General features: G+C 37.6%; 1 protein-coding gene across 2 annotated transcripts; it reads left to right on the top strand.

The window, feature by feature from the left end:
* The first annotated feature begins 1,634 nt into the window (after positions 1-1,634).
* Positions 1,635-13,293, top strand: itfg2 (integrin alpha FG-GAP repeat containing 2). 2 transcript variants are annotated; one of them, XM_068307325.1, is made up of 12 exons: positions 1,635-1,825; positions 2,417-2,512; positions 2,597-2,638; positions 2,738-2,915; positions 3,045-3,184; positions 3,487-3,635; positions 3,728-3,822; positions 3,918-3,971; positions 5,761-5,852; positions 6,527-6,644; positions 8,080-8,253; positions 11,686-13,283. In XM_068307325.1, the coding sequence occupies exons 1-12, from the start codon at positions 1,730-1,732 to the stop codon at positions 11,757-11,759; spliced, it is 1,308 nt and encodes a 435-aa protein (XP_068163426.1). In that variant the 5' UTR covers positions 1,635-1,729; the 3' UTR covers positions 11,760-13,283. The 2 variants fall into 2 exon arrangements, with proteins under 2 accessions (XP_068163426.1, XP_068163427.1); XM_068307326.1 differs by lacking the exon at positions 8,080-8,253 and having other exon boundaries at positions 11,686-13,293.
* The last annotated feature ends 4,408 nt before the right edge of the window (positions 13,294-17,701 follow it).

Consider the following 17,701-nt stretch of genomic DNA (forward strand, 5'->3'; position numbering starts at 1 on the left):
CCATGTTTTTCAACACAATTAATTCCTGTATGTGTGCGTGCAGATAACCTCTAACACCCCCGCCCATCACAAGCTTCCACGTTTCTTTATTACTGTGCGTGTGCGTCAGTGCGTGTGCGTCCTGATGAGGGTATTGTAATAAACTGTGCAATTTTATTCTGTGCTGGAAGCGGCATTCAAAATCAAGCTTACATTGAAGCCCAGGTACCGCCCCTCATCCTTATCCTCTACGAATACTTTCTTTTCTTTACCGCCCCTTATTCTCTCCCTTTTTTGGCCCAGCAAGAGAGTTTAGAAAAGAAGCGTGGGTTCTATTCATCCTCCCCCTGCACCCCTTGCCATCGCCAGGCTTTCTGAAACCTATCCATGCCCTGTCACTGTGCTTCCAGAGTCCAATTAGCGCTTTGTGAGGACTTTCTGCTTTTGCTGCTGGACTTCCACAGGCTGGGATGGCGCTCTTTTTTCCTCTAGGGGCTTTCCAGTCATAGTTGAGTGTAATAATTAATATGACATCTGGGCGCCAGAGTTCATTTTAACCACTATGTGTATTTTCTCTTGACTTTTCTGTAGTTGTATAAGGAGACAATAAAACAAAGATTCATAACCACCCATGACATCCGTACCGTCTGAGTTATGAAAGGAGTATTTCAATTTTTTTCCCATTATAAACAGCTTTAGTGGCCATGATTTGTTTTCTTTGTCCCTTTTAAGATTCGCTTTTTAAAGAAGCTTCTTTTAGCGCACAAAAAGTGCGAAACCTAAATTAAGACGCCTGGTAATGTTTATAGGAGTAAATCTGATTTACATAACATAGGCTATGTATAAACAGTGAACTATTGTGATTGACTTTTTTCAATTTTATCTCCATCATTCATAAAGAAGGGTACTATTAAGTCTTACTTAGACAAATGATAGATAAATGTAATATAAAAAGGAATAAAGGGACAAGAATAGCGACAAATTGAGGTGGAAACAGTAGGTGGGAAATAATAACATGATACGGTGAATTCAGGACGTTTTAAAAATAGTTGTTCTTGACTTCTACTTCCTCCGTGATGTTTTCTTTAAAAGCTCATCCCTCTCAGTGTTTTGCCGCTCGGGATGAAAAGATGTAATAGAACACCGCCCTCTAGAGGACAGCAGGGAGAACTGTCAGTAAGTATTTGAGTAAGGTAGTTGGTGTGAGAGAAGAGGATGCATAACACAGGGTTAGATAGAGGCAACTGATTCGCTGTGGCGACCCCTGACGATAAAAGCCGAAAGGAAAAGAAGAAAAAGAATGTGGGAAAAACATAGAAAATATTATACTACCTTAAAAGCCTTGTGGAGTATTATGTTGATAGTCAGGCATATCTGCCTATGAACTTGGGTGTATAATGAATGTTGCTGTTGTTATCTTTGAACATGGACCACTGGAAATTTTACATCCAATGTCTAAATACAATGTCAATGAAATATTGATAAATCGACCTGCTACGGAGCGCTGTTAATAAGTTTTCAGTCGTATGATACTATAAAAACATGATTATAAACATTTCATCCGTGCCAGAACTCCGTTTCTGCGTTTTGTTTACTATTTTTGTCTCTCCTAGGTTTCCGTACAATGTATACCACGTGACTTTGTTTACCAGGAAGAAGCGTGAGCGTATGAACCCAATTTGGGCAGGATGCGGCCACATAAAGACATTTAGCAAAAAAACTCAAACAAAAAACAACACTGGGAAACAAAATGCGGTCCTTAAATTATGTACAACGCGTCAGCCTGGATTTTACAGGAACCCTGTTTCCTCACGCCATTTGTCTGGGAGATGCGGATAACGACTCGGTAATTATCCCTGGTTATACTTCAGCTTATTCTGACTTCAACAAATCTAGAAAACACGTACCATTCAATAATTTTACATGCTTTGTCACTACAAGGTATACAATTGCTGCCATTTTTGGCCTTTTTATCCTCACAGAGCCAAATATAATCATTTAAGTTTACGGACCTAATGTCTGTTTGTTTACCTGAAATGCTCATGTCATGTATTTGGATAGAAATGGGGTCATAAATAACCCAGTAAACAAAATACCCAAATACTACATGTGTAGCAAGACATTCAAGCTCACGTTAGCATAGTTTTTCATGACTACTGGACTTGAATTGAACCATCTTACAGCATATATTTTAGAATTTTATATATATGTGTGTGTGTATGTATATATATATATATATATATATATATATATATAGAGAGAGAGAGAGAGAGAGAGAGAGAGAGAGAGAGTTAACCAGATTAATACATTTTATATTTGTTCTTTACATATACAGTATATATATATGTCTTTTTTAATACAATGTGTTAAAATGTAATTAATATATAATAAATACCAGTGTTAAACAGTTGTTCCATATTGTGTCTTCGTTCACTAGTTGAACGAGCTGGTTGTGGGCGACACCAACGGAAAACTGCACGTGTACAAGAATGATGACTCCAAACCCTGGATGACAAGAACCTGTGTGGGAATGGTCAGTGAAAAACCCAGAATACATGTGATTTGACAGTGAATTTGCTTCCCTCTTAACTTTTTGATCTCTTTTTTTTTTTATCAGTTGACTTGTGTTGCAGTCGGAGACGTGTGCAACAGAGGAAAAGTAAGCTTACTGAGATACAAACAGTAGGCGTGAGGAAATCATGAACGGTTTCATGGTGATGTTTCCAACATTGTTTGTTGTGTGTTTCATGTTAAACAGAACTTTGTGGTTGCCGTTGGCGCTGAGGGATGGTTTCACCTCTTTGACTTAACAGCTGCTGCTGCAAGTAAAGCAGATTCATCCAGTCAGCATGAATTCATGCCCTGTGACGACCAGAAGCCCGTCTTTACCCAACACATTCCTGCTAACACCAAAGTCATTCTTATTAGTGACATTGGTAAATAAAAATTTAAAAATTAAAAATTAAATTAAAAATTAAATTAATGGCTATGCTTTATTCTATTTTTTTTTGTATCTTGTGTAGTGTTGTTGGTGCATTTAAATGAATTGTGTGTACATACTGTAGATGGCGATGGGCGCTGTGAGCTGGTGGTGGGTTACACAGACCGAGTGGTGCGAGCTTTCCGCTGGGAGGAGCCGTCTGACACTTCAGATCTGGGATCTGGACAGCTGGTCCTGCTGAAGAAATGGCTTCTAGAGGGGCAGGTACACATGACTGAACCTCTTCAGCAGCATGTTTGTTTGTTTGTAAAAACAGCTCTCAGCGCACGGTATGTTAGCTTTCCTATTACAGTTGGGCTTTGTACTGTTACGAATAGTGGTGCCCATATTTCATGGGCAGAGATACAGTTCAGTGATAACCAGCGTGGATGAAAACGTAACCATTTTGATGGAGACTATGGAGAAATAAAAATAGCAATACAGTACATTTAAATGATGAGGAAATACAACTAACTTGTCTCATGTGGTTAAACCCCAGTGTTTTACTGATAATGCATGTGGTGCAGGTGGATAGTCTGTCAGTGAACCCGGGTCCAGAGGGTTTACCAGAGCTAATGGTGTCTCAGCCAGGCTGTGGCTACGCTATCTTGCTGTGTTCCTGGACTCAACAGGATTCCACCATCTCAGGAGAGGAGGGCCCGTCCACCCCTGGGAGGTCGACATTGTAGCAAATAACAGTTATACATATGGAGGTGTAAGAACCCTTGAATGGTTACATGAGGTGTGTTTTGATTTCTTTTCTCACAGTGAGGGACCTTCCAGAGATGTAATTCTCCATCTGACCACTGGGCGGATACACAATAAGAATGTTTCCACTCATCTGATTGGAAGCATAAGTAAAGGTATGAATCAGATGCAATCTTGTACCAATTTGTTCTCTGTTATTTTTTTTCTCTCCACAACTATTCATCAGTTCATGTTCTCTGCTTTCCAAAAGGTTCCAAAGAGGAATCTTCTAAATGTGGGCTGTTTGCTCTCTGTACCTTAGACGGTGAGTCAAAATTTTTAATAAATGTTTTTAGTGAGAATATCACTAAAAACATTTATTAAACATTTATTATTGTTTTTAATAATTTTTAATTTAATGATCATTTTAATTTTATTATTGTTATTATGAGTAGTAATAGTATTACCACATTTTTAGTAATGGGTTGGAGTTAAATCAGTATGATAAAGTACCATAATTATATTTTCTCTTGTTGTATTAATATTTAAAAACATATTTAATATTTATTTTGTAGAGATAAACCACACGACAAAATGCATAGTCTGGAGCAGAAAGCTTACAGTATGTTAGCAAAGAAAGACCAAACTCTTAATATTAAACATGTTAAACTTGTTTAACATGATATCCCCCGAAACTAAATTTGCAAAGTGTCTGTACATGAAGGTAAGGTGCTACATGTCTTTCAATCCATCTGCTGTGTATGTAGAGGTAATGCTAACCATTGGGCATACACTGGTGTCTGTCAGACATAGATGGACCTCCTGGCAGCAGTAGATAACTGGCACATGGCTCTCAGAGCAGCTGGACAGCTCATAAATATTCAATGAAAAGAGGATCTAGTAGGATTATCATCACCGAAGGCTTCCGGCTGCCAACATTTTACACTCGCAATCTCCCTCCTGTTGACACCCAATGTGCCAACATAGAGAAAAGAATTACAAAATCATTAGAGGTTATTGAATTATACCCAGGAAACATGGAAGAAATGATTTTTGGGTTTATTTTAGTTTCTGTTGACAACTTTGTCACTTGTCAACGATGCTAAGTTACCAACATTTTCGAAGCGGCATTGATTTACTCATACTGTTGGCTGTTCATGGCTGAAGTAATTCTCCTTTGCTTTTCTCTTGAGAAAAATTCTGTCTCTTTGCAGCTTGGACATGGTCACTAGCATTTGTTTATGTTTGTTTATTTATTTGACATGGACATAACAATCACATTGCTCATTGCACAGTTGCACAACTTGTAGAGGAGTCATTTACAGTATGTTAGCATGAGTGCTAATTTTCACCACTTGTCCATGGGAGACTTTTCGAAAAAACAGAATACAAATAGAAAAACAGTATCACTATAGTTAAAAAGAAACACCAGATCAAGTACAAAAGATAAAATACATTCTGTTAATATTTAGAGCAACGTTTCAGTACATTACATAATCTTCAGTACAAAAGTAAACATAATTTAGTAACCAGTAACTATTTGTTCACTAAATAATATCAAGAAAATGTCTGTAATTAATTTTTTTCCAGGAATATTCCTTTTCAATTACTTTTTCATGTCATTATTGCTTCCAGCAGTAGCAAATAAAAAAAATGAAGCACTTAGAATACATAATAAGGACTTGGCTAAAGCCATTTTCTCTAAATCCCAAACAACCTGACAAATTAAGGGCCCTTCTGTCAGAATTTGGACCCAAAAAGAAGAAATAGGTCCCTCACTAGTGTGCACAATATGTACATTCCATTTTTAGCACTGTGAGCAAGTGTTGTGTCATTACCCCCCTGGCATAGCACACACTGAGGATCACCATGCTGGTCCAATAGGAAATGTCTTTTTAATGGGAAAAATGTAAAGAAAGAAAAGACTCATTATGTTAAAGAAAAAAAAAAAAATCCAGAATCCTCGACCATGTCTGGATCCACTTGAATGATTAAAGTAATAAATTACATAAAATTTTATCAAAATAAAGTATTTCAGTGCAAACATGTCGGGTGGGGTTAACAAGTAGGATGTCATTTACACCATAATCTCTTTGTACCTTCACATGTTCAAGGTACACTGAAGCTGATGGACAGCTCAGAGCAGCTGCTGTGGTCCGTCCAGGTCGATCATCAGCTCTTCGCTCTGCAGAAGCTTGATGTTACTGTGAGTTTGTCATTTTCTATTTAGTGAAATAAATAAAGCTAAAATATTCATCTGCTTTCAAATTTCAGATACTAACAGAAAATCTTGTCATGTGCAGTGTGGTAGATCAAAGTCAAGCTAACACAAATACCGAATGTCACATTTGATAGTAATTGTTTTCAGATATTTTATGGAAAAGCATGTAATAAAAGCATGAAAAAAATGGTCATTTATTCAGTCCCTTTTTTTCTTGGGTGGATAAATAGTGAAAATAATCAGTTTGACTAGGATGGCTTTGGAAACATGTCATCAAAAAAATAGGATCAAATGTTGCTCTTAAATTCACTTGCACTTCAAGATAAATTCAAATTGTTGGATTGCTTTGACAAAATTTTGTATCTTAAATGAGAAAAAAGCAAAATGTTTTAATATAGTAATTATTTATGAAGATAAGTCTCATGAATTTTTTACATTTTTTAAGATTAAAACTCATTTATTGAAATTTACTGACATATCTTCTCCATTTGCTGCACTTGTGTGTGAAACATAAAAGACCAGTCGAATGCTGTGTTTCAGTCCAAAATGCATCTTTACACTTAAGTAAATGTATTAATTATTCATTTAAACTCTACATGTATATCAATAATATTTCTAATTTTCTTAGAATCGTGATGTAGATGTCTGTTTGTTTCCAGGGAGATGGGAGGGAGGAGGTGGTGGCATGCGCATGGGACGGTCAAACCTACATTATTGATCACAATCGGACAGTAGTGAGGTTCCAGTTTGATGAGAATGTCAATGCCTTCTGTGCAGGTGAGGAACCTCCATTAATTTTATATATCAAGTCAGATTTTCTTCTATTTAGATACCTCTAAATAGAGGATGGTTACAGCCTTTTATGTACTGTGTCATTGGCAATAGCTGGTTACATGCATTTTCACCATTCATGTATGTTTAACAGAGAAATAAGCTTTGATAGGAGTTAGTCAATGATATGCTGTTTTGTTTTTTGGGTAGCAGTTACAGAGAATAATCACCTGAACCTGCAGCTCCTATTGACTTTTTGGATCTTTGTAGTGAGTTTCAGTTGATTATCTGGCTGTCCAGCCTCCAGCTGGAGTGCTTTGTTTACTATTCACTGTCAGAATCTCATTTATGGCCCTGTTTTTAATTACAAGAAGCATTAAAACTGGATGTAAACGACTGACTTAGCATTTAATTGAAAGTTTTTAGTTTGCTAGAGAACACAGTGGAGCGTTTTACAGCCATAGAGACAGATGTGTGTCTTGGGAATTGGTCATGACCAAATATAGAGCTAAAAGACAGCAAATATTTAACTTTCATTCAGATTAATCAAGTTGCCATCACACAATTCCAACTAGACAATAATGTTGCTCTGCAGCTGCTGTGCATGCAAATTACTTTGTTAGCATATCTACTACTTAAAGTTGATTAAACAGTAGCATTGTATTATGATGAGGATGATGATGATGAAGATGCTGAGGATGAGGATGACGACGATGATGGTTGAACCACAACCACCCTTGGGTTCTCAAGCCCAGTTCCTGTGGACTGAGCTACTGCCACTCCAAATAATTCCCAAACAATTCCAATATCCCACCCCATGATTTTCATATCTAAATATTGTAATTAATATTGTGTGTTTATGTTTTTGCTGAATCACATTATGTTATTATGGACTAACTTCAAATTTTGTGACATCTTCTACCTTTTACATGTCAAACATGATACCAGTAGGTGGCAACATCGAGCTTCTGGTTCACCCAGTGCTTTTCTCTCCTTATTTTCCTAGTTTGACTTTTTACATATTTCTGCAGTGTTTGAAGAAGCCACAAGGTATTTGAGTGAACTAATATGACATGTGGAAGTAAGTGGATTAGAGGACGAGACAAGAGACTTTGTTTGATCTGGTCGATTCCATTGGGGTTTGTTACTTTCCATTTACTGAGTGTGTGCGAGTTTGTGTGTATATGTGTGTGTATTGTGTGTGTAAAACCTCCCATCTACTCCACTGTCTTCCTGCTCTGTGTGACCATTAAGGTAGATTAGATTGGTTTCTCTGTTTGTGTGGGTACTGGCTCTGCTTCAAAAACACATATTAGTAACCAGGCAGCAGAGGATTGCTGATGTGTTCATTAGGATTCACATGACACACTATATCACAACATGTCAAGCAAAAACAGCCCATAATATAAATGCTGTTGTTTGTTTTTTTGTGTGGTCGCAGGTCAATATACATGTAAGGAGGGTAAGAACTGCCCATGTCTCGTTTACGTGAGTTTCAACCACAAAATCTACGTGTACTGGAGGGTGGAGCTGGAGCGCATGGAGTCCACTAACTTGTTGCGGATTCTTGAGGATAAACCTGAATTTAAGTGCTACCTGAGGGCCCTGGGAGTCGGTAAGTGTGGGGTCGTCTCCAGAGGCAGTAATTAAGAAGCCAATTTAGTTCAGATAAGAGTATCCGTCATCATCTTCTAACATCGACATCTTCGCTGTTGTTGTAATTGGACAAGAGACCAACCGTGACTATTTGTGTTGAACTTGTCTGTAATAAAACTCGGACTCTGAGCTGAATACTAATAAGGAGGGAAGAGAGAAATGGTCCCCACATGACAAATTTTTATTGTTAACAAGATTCTACTTGCTGACAAGTAATTGAGCCTCATGCAGGAACAGCTTGTACAGACAATTTCTACAGCTGCAAGAATGAGTGATTTAAGAGAACACATTACAAAACATTTACATGGTCTTTTTTTTTTTGTCACAAAGGAATAAGTGATCCCAACCATAAATCTCTTAAACTTTTTTTATTAACATTATCCTCAGACTCCAATTCTGATGGAAATTCAAAAGACATTTTGTATTGACATCAAACAACTGAAGAAGAATCATTGTGGAATATGCTGGAATAATTTTTTTAAAACTACACAAAACAACCTTTTTTATGATCAGACACAAATGTTAGAATGCCCACATGATAAACTACATTAGTAAACATACAAAACTTCAAAGTGCTGGCTTTGCCATTATAAGCATGTTAGAATTCCGATGTTAGCATTGAGCACAGCTGTGCCAAGTGATTTCCGAGAGCAAAAAGTTTTGTGATGAGCTACATTTAATAGCTATTTGCAGTAATTTTGGGGTATCAATTATTGAATCTCATGTTACAAACACGCAACACCGCTTAAACAGGTGGCGTTTATTATGTGGGACAGATTAGTGCCCCTAAGAGAGTTCTTGGAATTGGACTGAGAACACAAAGGAAAAAACAGTCTAAGATTTAAAAACATGAAAATGTTGTGTAATTCCAGTTTTCTGACTTAACAAAGGAGCTACATTCACACACTGTTCATCCTGATAGCATATTCCAGTATTTTCTCTTCTACATCCAAATGTACATTAGGTTCTTGCCTGTCAGTCAACAGAGCTGATGTATTTTTAGAGAGGCTGTAATCCTCAGATGAAGAGGACAGGCTGCACTTCTTTCCCCTTGTTTTAATTCTCCTGTCTTTGGAAAATTATATTTCTGCTGTACAGTTTTTCCAAACTCTCTCACAAACCCAAGTTTATCGCCTCATTGCTTTTTCACTTTCCTTTGTTAGAACGTTAGTCTCTGTCCTCATGGCCAACCTAGCCTATGTGAAAAGTGGATGCAGAGGAGGATAAATTAAATTAAACTCTTCTCGGATGACCAGCGAGTCAATGAGTTCTTGTTGGGAAAAACACCCTGAAATAGACTTTTAACTTATTTAATGAGGAAGAATTATGACACAAATACATGATTAGGCAGACTTACTGGAGCCTTATGATTGCAGAGAAAAAGTTCCTGCTGGTTTTTCTGAAGCCTGGCGGTAGTGTTAGTGTAGCTTCCTGCTGTCTGTGTTAATAATTCATCCTCTGGGCCTGTTGTGTTGTTTTTGACTGTGATTTCAGAGGCTTGCTACCTAACCCATTGTGCAAATGATGTAGCAGCCTAAGGGATGAGGAAAGATAGAGGATACAGAGAACGGAAAGGAAGGACAGAGAAGGAAACAGAGACACCTAGGTGAAAATGGAAGTGTGGAAATATGTCTAATATGGAGTGCAAAGGAGGAGATAGGTTTAACAGAAATGTTTAATGTCTGTCGCTCATTTAGGAAACTTAAGTACCATCAAAACAGCTTGAGGTGTACTTCATTCAACACGGACTTACAATATATTTTTTCATCTAAAACTAACAGTAAAAATGAAAGCTGTGTTTGTTGCCTCACCCTGACCTCCCAGAGATGTCAGCAGCAGCTCCCAGGCTCTTCCCTGCTGTTTATTCATCTTAATAACCAGCTTTTGGACAAATAGTGGGATGATGAACAGTCAGTCAGTCGTCAGTCACAGCAGGAAAAGGGTTCTCAAGATTGGAAGTTCATCACTCGTGTCTGGTGTCTTTAATTCGTCACTGTGGAGCTCAGTCATCAGTTAGTTTCAACCTGGGAGAGTAGCGTGTCACAGGAGAGGTTGTGGTTTTGAGCAGTGCAAGGTGAGGAATATTTAGTTACACTGAAGATATCTAACATAATATAGTTAACTCTGGTAGAAACATTTCCATTCATTATTTAAGTAAAAGAAAACATGCTACAACAGCAGTGTAAGTGATTTACTACACATAAAATATACATTAAAGTGTATAATCTCATAATGTATGTGTGTTGTTGAATAAATGGTGCTTCTTTATGGTCATTTGTTTTTTAAATTAGATCTTAATCTGCCATGTAACAAGAAGCTACAGTCAATGGCAATAAATCTAGTGCAATCTTTACCACTGAAATACACCAGGCTACAGAAAATCAGTTATTCTCTGCATCATATTAACTTGACATTTGCAATTATTAGAAGTCAAGTGGAAACAAACTATTAATTTAGCTGCACCTCATGAGATGGATGAAACAAGTACGCCTGGCATGAACAATATTAACGTGAAGCAGCTGTGTAAAGAGTTGGAAAAAGGAGGTAGAGTGGGACTTAATCAAAAAAAGATAAAGAAGGCATTTCTAAAGAAAACAGAAGTGAACTCACTTGGAAAGCAGCGTCTAAAATCAATCTTAAAAGTTGATTTACATATGTTCTATTTGATACTGTATTCTAACTCGTGACTGTGAATGGATTAACTTCTGATCCTTTGTTTCAATTTTAATGACTGTTGCTATAAATAATTGTTTTAAATCATTTATAGCAACACCTGCCTTGTATAGAATCATGTTTCTATAAAATTTGATATGTCATGTTTTAAAACAAATTTCTGTCAGAGTCAAAATCTCTAGCATCATTTTATTTCCGTTAACAAATTTTTGTTGGATTTGTTCCATTCCAGCGGCGCTTGAATAAATCTCTCAGCAGAAAAAAAAAACTTGAAAATAAGACTTTTCTGCTGGCAATGTAAAAGTGGTTGATAATCCCTTTTAAACAGATTTACCTGCATTTAAATAACCTGACTGTAAGTTTTGATATGAAAATGAGTCTCCAGCCATGTGGTTGACACTCTTCATGAGTCTTTAGCCACAGCAGCATTTTGAGATCAACTTTATTTGTTGTTATATTTTCACCATCTTTTGGATGCATAGGTTTATAATTCAAGGGTCAATCACCAATTAATTATCCTGCAGGGAGCATGAATGGCTGATTAAAATTGACTGATGGCTGTTAAGATATTTCAGTCTTAACCCTGTACTTATATTGAGACAATATTTTTATAATATAAAATAAGAAAAGCTGTTTGAAAACTCCTCATAATGTTCATCTGGCCACACACTGCGCGTTGCATTTCAATGTTTGTCACCACATTTATGTCCCCCCACAGACACCAAGGACCCAGCGGCAGTGAGAGCAATGGTGGCAGATGTTCTCTACAAGGATTCACAGACAACACAGTAACACATGTCAACACACTCTTTCTGCCTTCGCCCCTGACTGTAAATACTTCAATAAACACTGAATGAACGCTTTCTGTGCTGCCGGTTTTATTATTCCCCACAGAGAGTCGTGTCAGGTGAAGTTTTCTGATCTGTTCACCGGCTGTAATCTCGGAGCTACACATCTCCTCTGTCGGTGACATTCTGCCTGCCCGGGTTGTCTTACACAAGACAGAGAGATGCTGAAAGGACGAGGAACAATGTGAGGGAAACTCTATACTGTTTAACCCACTGTCAGGGGTGAGCGTGTGAATTTGTGAGCGAGGAGGATCAGCGGAGGCTTTATGTTCCCGTCAGTCAGCGCTGACAAGCAGTTGAAAAGGTCCCACTGATTTAACATTGGGAGTGCGTTTTTCTTTTCATCTACTTGAGTCTCTTCTTTCATCTAATGCATCATTTCAAACACAGGGAACCTTAAATATTTTACATAACACAAAATGAATTACATTTATAAGGCAGCTGTGTTTGTCAGCCAAGCAGTAAAGTCCCTGCAGGGCATAATGATTGTATGGGGGAATCACCCACTGTTACCAGTGGGAGGATTCTATAGCCACCCATACACACTGCCTTGCTTTTGCTTATGCAATATAAATGAGTTGTGTGTTTGCGTCCTTAAGGGTAAACACCAGCTCAGCTGCCCTGTTAGGCCTCAGGCTCTCTTCCCCCTGTGCTTCTTCCCTGAGGAGAAACTCTGGTTCCCAATGGAAAAACATCCGATAGGGCTTCACACATCAGGTGGTTTGGAGGTGTTGTTTGCTTTCAGTTTCCAGCAGATGTAAAAGTGTATCCTCCTCTGTTAGTTAATTTTGCTCCCGCTCAGCCATCAGTTGTATCTGTTTTAATCTATTATAGCTTGACGTATTTTATTACATATTAGAAGATGGACTCGCTGACTATCCTGCTGCAGTTTGTCCTTGTACGCGGTGAACATTCCTGTGCAGACAGCTCAGACTGATTTGTGGTTATGACCATTAATGGTGATAGGACAAGCTTGTGCTGTTTTTCTGGATTATATCTCTGAAGCACAAATCCTGGCTTGTTTGTTCGGTCTCAGTTGTGTTCAAATCAATCATCTGTCTTCTCTGATGTTAGACTGATTCTCAAAATCCAGCATTGCTGCCAGGGGTGAATCCTGTGGGACAGAGGCCTTTGCTTCAGTGTTTTCCGTAAGCAGGCAGGCTGGACATGAATTATCTCAGTCCACTGACCCTAGGATGAAACCACATGAGAGGAACAGCCTGGAATCAATCTCTCTGAACTGTATTTATGTGTGTTTGGGTCTATCTGGAGCTATTTTAGCAACTTAGCCACTTAATGACACCAATGGCACCTGGAAGTTGGCCAACAAGAGATGGATTTAGAGTGCCAAGGAGCTTGTTGTTGCACAATGTGGGTCCATGGACCATTTTTCTATTAAAGTTTAAAGGTTATGCTACCAGAACATATTTCAAGTACAAGGATATATGACACTACAACCAGTATTTTTTTGGCTCATGTGTTTTGGTGTTTGTTTCAGTGATTTATGGAGACAATATTTGGGTCTGGTTGGTTTGGGGTTTTTTAATCACGCCTATATTGCTTTTTCGAGCTATCACGGTAACTTGAAAGGCCACAAAGAGAGGAAGCCTACATATGAAGTTTACTCTGTTAACAGCAGGAACTGATTTCATTTTCTTATCAGCTGACATTTAATATTTTTTTAATATCAGGTTGTAATTGCATATTATTATTCCTTTTTTTCTTGCCATTTCAATTTATGAAAGATAAAGACTGAGTTTGAACTAGTTTAACTTTTTAAATGTAAATTTAATTGCACATTTTGATGTCCAGGTATGTTAGTGTTTTTTAATTTCAGCTGAAACATGGGTAACTCCATCTGTGATGACATCTCTAGAGTATAAAGTGAGCATTCATAGTTAATTATAAACCATTCATAATACCGTATGAGTATATTCATAATTACTCGACAAACAATGTGATGCACTGTGATAACTGACTTACAATGAGTTCTAAGCTCAAACTTCTTATAAAAGCTCGTAAGTGATGAGGTGCATCATAAAATATGACGACGTGTATAGATAGATAGATATCAATTGTAAATCGTCGACAACATGCATAAGACATCCATTCATTGTCTTGTAGACGAGGAGTTTTATAAGCCTCTTCCTCCCGAAGGTCTTGAGAGAGGCTTTAAAAATTGGTATGTGATGCCCGATTTAAACAGGATATGTTTCTGGTCTGAAGGCTGTGACTGCAATGGCCAATCCCATTCAGGATCTTTGAGCAAACAGCAGAGCTACATCCAAAACTGTAAAGACAGCCAAAAAACATTGGAAGCCAATGAATCACATAGAATTTGGGGCAAAATCATTTGGTGAAGATTTTTTTTTTTTTTTTTTAATAGACACAGAAATAAGCGAGAAGCCACTGAAAATAGCCCACAACAGGAGAAATGTCCTTGTATTCTTTTAGGCCTGTCATAATTCAGTACGTATGGGAGCAGGTGAGGGTAACTCTGACTGATACCAGTATTAAGTGTCAGAGGGAGACAGAAAAAAAATCAGATATCGCTTATTTTAATGTTAACACCATGACAGGACAGCGCTTATGATTTGTATTTCATCAACCTTGTTAGCATTTGAGTTAAAGCCCTGGTTATGGAAGTTACAAGCCAAAAAGAGGTGGAGACATCAGCATATACCATGGGTCTATAAATGACCATTGCCATGAGACATCATAGCCAGTAAATAGCCCATCAAGAATTTCCCAATGATAGAACCTGACAGCGTGCAACCATAGTGCCTCCAGGCTGCTGTTATGTGTTCTACTATGGAAGGATACAGAAGGCTTGCTCTATTCAAAATGCAATATGATTCATCTGTTTCACAGCCCAGTATTTTCTGCCTTAACCGGCAAGATCCACATCACCCACTGAGGTAGATTTAGAAGAACATGAACATCAGATTCAAGGAATTAAGTGCAGGCTTAATGAAAAACCTATAGTGAAAGGAGGAGAGAAGCAATCATCCAGATTTAAAAGAGCTTCACTAACTGCTTTTCCCAGAGTCTTGAAAGCCTAATCTGTTCAAAAGAAAGTAATTGCTGAAAGTCTTGTTGATGAACTGAATACGTGGTGACGGCCCTTTTTTGAAGCATGCTACATCATCCAGGATGAAATGTCAAGTGGTCACCAGGTCAGCGTATCATTTGGTAATTGGATTTTTGTTTCAGAAGAAGACATCAGAAACTGAAAAATGAGTGGCGACTTGATTTTTCATTTTCAAGTGAAGCCATTCAAAATATAAAGTAAGTATTTTCATAGCAAAAATGAACGGGTAAAATAAAAAAAGATATTTAACTTTCAATTTCTGTTTCGTACAAGATGAAAGTAGTAGAAAACATAAACGGAACAAAATGGCTTCTTTTCACTTTTCTAAGACAATTAGCTATTCTTGCTAAAAAAACCAGACCACCTAATGTGGTGGCTGGGGAGCAGCAGACCACCTGTCGCACAGAACAAGCTACAAAGACTGAAACTGAAAAGAAAATCTAATTACCGAACGATAAATAGATCTCTATGAGATAATTACATTTTGTGATTCTTACTTTTGTTATTCTTACATTAATTAGACAACTGAGTAACTGATCAAAAGAAAATTATGGAGGTAATAGTTTGATTATATAGCCCATTGTGGAAGTTAAATTGCCAAAATCTTCTGGTTTGGAGAGCTTATTTCAGCAACTTTCAACTTTAAAACCATGGATAAATTTAACGAAATACATTTCAAATAGAGTGTAGTTGGAGGTCTGGCATTTGTGTGTAATTAATTAAAAAGAGTATAATATGGGACCTTTATAGAAAACGAAGAAAGACTGGTAGCACTCGGTTATAGACTTGTTCAACACATACTGTACATAACCATTTAACTGTCTAGGTCACTTTGGATGCTTTGTAACGTTAGGCTAAAATAAAATTTTGTAAATCCTGTCTTCAGATTGAACGTAGAATTTTTACATATGACCATTTGATGTTTTTTATTCCACATGAATTCTTTCAGTCTCTACTTTGAATTTTTATCCTGTCTATTGTCTCTCATTAGCCCTCCTGCCAGGACCATACCTCATAACGATACGATACATGTAACATATATATGTGACCAATAACGCTCAGCTGAGGTGATAAATCCTTGAATTTCTTAATAATGATTGATCCCATGTCAATAAAATTCAAATGAAGCTCCTTTTCTTTGGCATTTAAAGCAGATTAACAGCTCTTCTCATTTCTGCTGCATAAATTGTGTAACAGCTTAGTTTATATCCTTTTCAGTCCGCATATGTGTCAACCCATTGTAGATGCACCTTAAATAGATAAATATGTTAAAATTATGAAGCTATTAGCTTCGACTTAACATCAACAATATAGTGATACATTTACACAGGGGAACACAATCCATTTACTCATCTCTCATACCTTTAATACAAGGCTGGTGAATCACAAATGTCAGGGGTGGGTTGAATACATGAGGGTGATTATGTGCAGGCTTTGAAAGAAGATGAACACCTGTGAGTCTAATGCAGCTCAATGCAACAAATCCCACTTTGTGAAGCCTGTAATCTGGAGCCATTTATTGAAGTACTACTCCAAGTTTATGCATCTGCTCACTACAATACAGAGAACAAAATTAAACTTTTTACTCACATTTACTCAGCATTTTATGTATTATTCTAAATGTGGTGATTATATAATAGGCTTAATTAGCAGTGCTTTGTAACATTTTGGCTTTTTGCTCAAAATAGCTTCATTTATTGAAGTCCTCCAAATTAGATCCATAATCAATAATTAAAACATAAATCTCATTGTTTCATGCATTAGACAAACTCTTACGGGATTACATCTTGTCAGGGCCCTGCCTGCCTGCTCGGGTGTGGTTGTACTAGTATGTCTCGGTTTAGTGCCTATGGACCTGGCTCCTGCCACTTCCTGGTGCCATCCCTAGCTCCTGATTGGTGCAGCCTGCTTTCCCTCTGACCAACACCGGGGCATCAATCAGAGTGTCAGCCTTCATACTCTGCAGCTGCTCGGGCTGCAGGCTGCTTTTATGTGAACAGTCCCCTTGCTTAATTGTTATTAAGTTGTTCAGTGTTTTGTTGTGACCACTTTGTGGAAAGGGGCCTCGCTATCTGGAATTCCATTAGTACCTAACTGAATTAGCCTCCTTGGGAGTAGGGGGTGCTGCTCATTATTCTGTAGAATTGTACCTAAAGGATTTGGAGGGTTTTTGTTTCCATTGTTTTTCTTAAAACACGTTAGACAAATTCATTAGTCCTGTTTTTGCAGTTTTTTGGGTTGTTTTTTTTGTTTTGTTTTTTGTGAATATGCCCTCTGCAAATGGTTTGAATAATCTACTGGTTTACACACCCCATCTGATGACATTGCCATTACATTTTTCTGCTTTTATGCCGCCAAGATTTAGGTTTGTTTAGGATTTAGCTGGATCTGATTAAAAAACATCTTGGATTGGATTAATTTTACTGTGATCATAGTCATGGTGGAAAGAAATCCACATTGACCCTTTCATCAGCCCAAACGTCTCATCTTTGCAAGCTTAATGCCTCTTTTATAATTCCATTTTTATCTTCTTCCTTTGCTTTTGATGGACATCTTGTTACAAATACTTCAGATACTGGAGAGTTTAAATTGAGACTATTTCTTTTTTTGTACATCTGCTAAACTAGCTGCCTGCATCAAGTCTGATTTGGCAGCACGTTATCATCCTCACATACTTGATGTGCCGTGGGATGAACACAAACACAATTAATCTCAGCAGATGAAGAGAAGTTTCCAATCTGACTGGCCACTGCATGACACAGACTGGTCTGCAAGTTTGGTAGGTAGAAAAAGCC

Source organism: Antennarius striatus, chromosome 22 (genome assembly GCF_040054535.1).
Source record: "Antennarius striatus isolate MH-2024 chromosome 22, ASM4005453v1, whole genome shotgun sequence".
Classification (NCBI taxonomy): Eukaryota; Metazoa; Chordata; class Actinopteri; order Lophiiformes; family Antennariidae; genus Antennarius; species Antennarius striatus.

What these genes read in the sequence shown, in the direction of transcription:
- itfg2 (XM_068307325.1), top strand. Translation starts at nt 1,730, where the DNA reads ATGCGGTCCTTAAATTATGTACAACGCGTCAGCCTGGATTTTACAGGA. An exon ending in GGCCCGTCCACCCCTGGGAG is followed by an intron (nt 3,636 to 3,727) that starts GTCGACATTGTA and finishes CTTTTCTCACAG; the next exon opens with TGAGGGACCTTCCAGAGATG. An exon ending in TGCTCTCTGTACCTTAGACG is followed by an intron (nt 3,972 to 5,760) that starts GTGAGTCAAAAT and finishes CACATGTTCAAG; the next exon opens with GTACACTGAAGCTGATGGAC.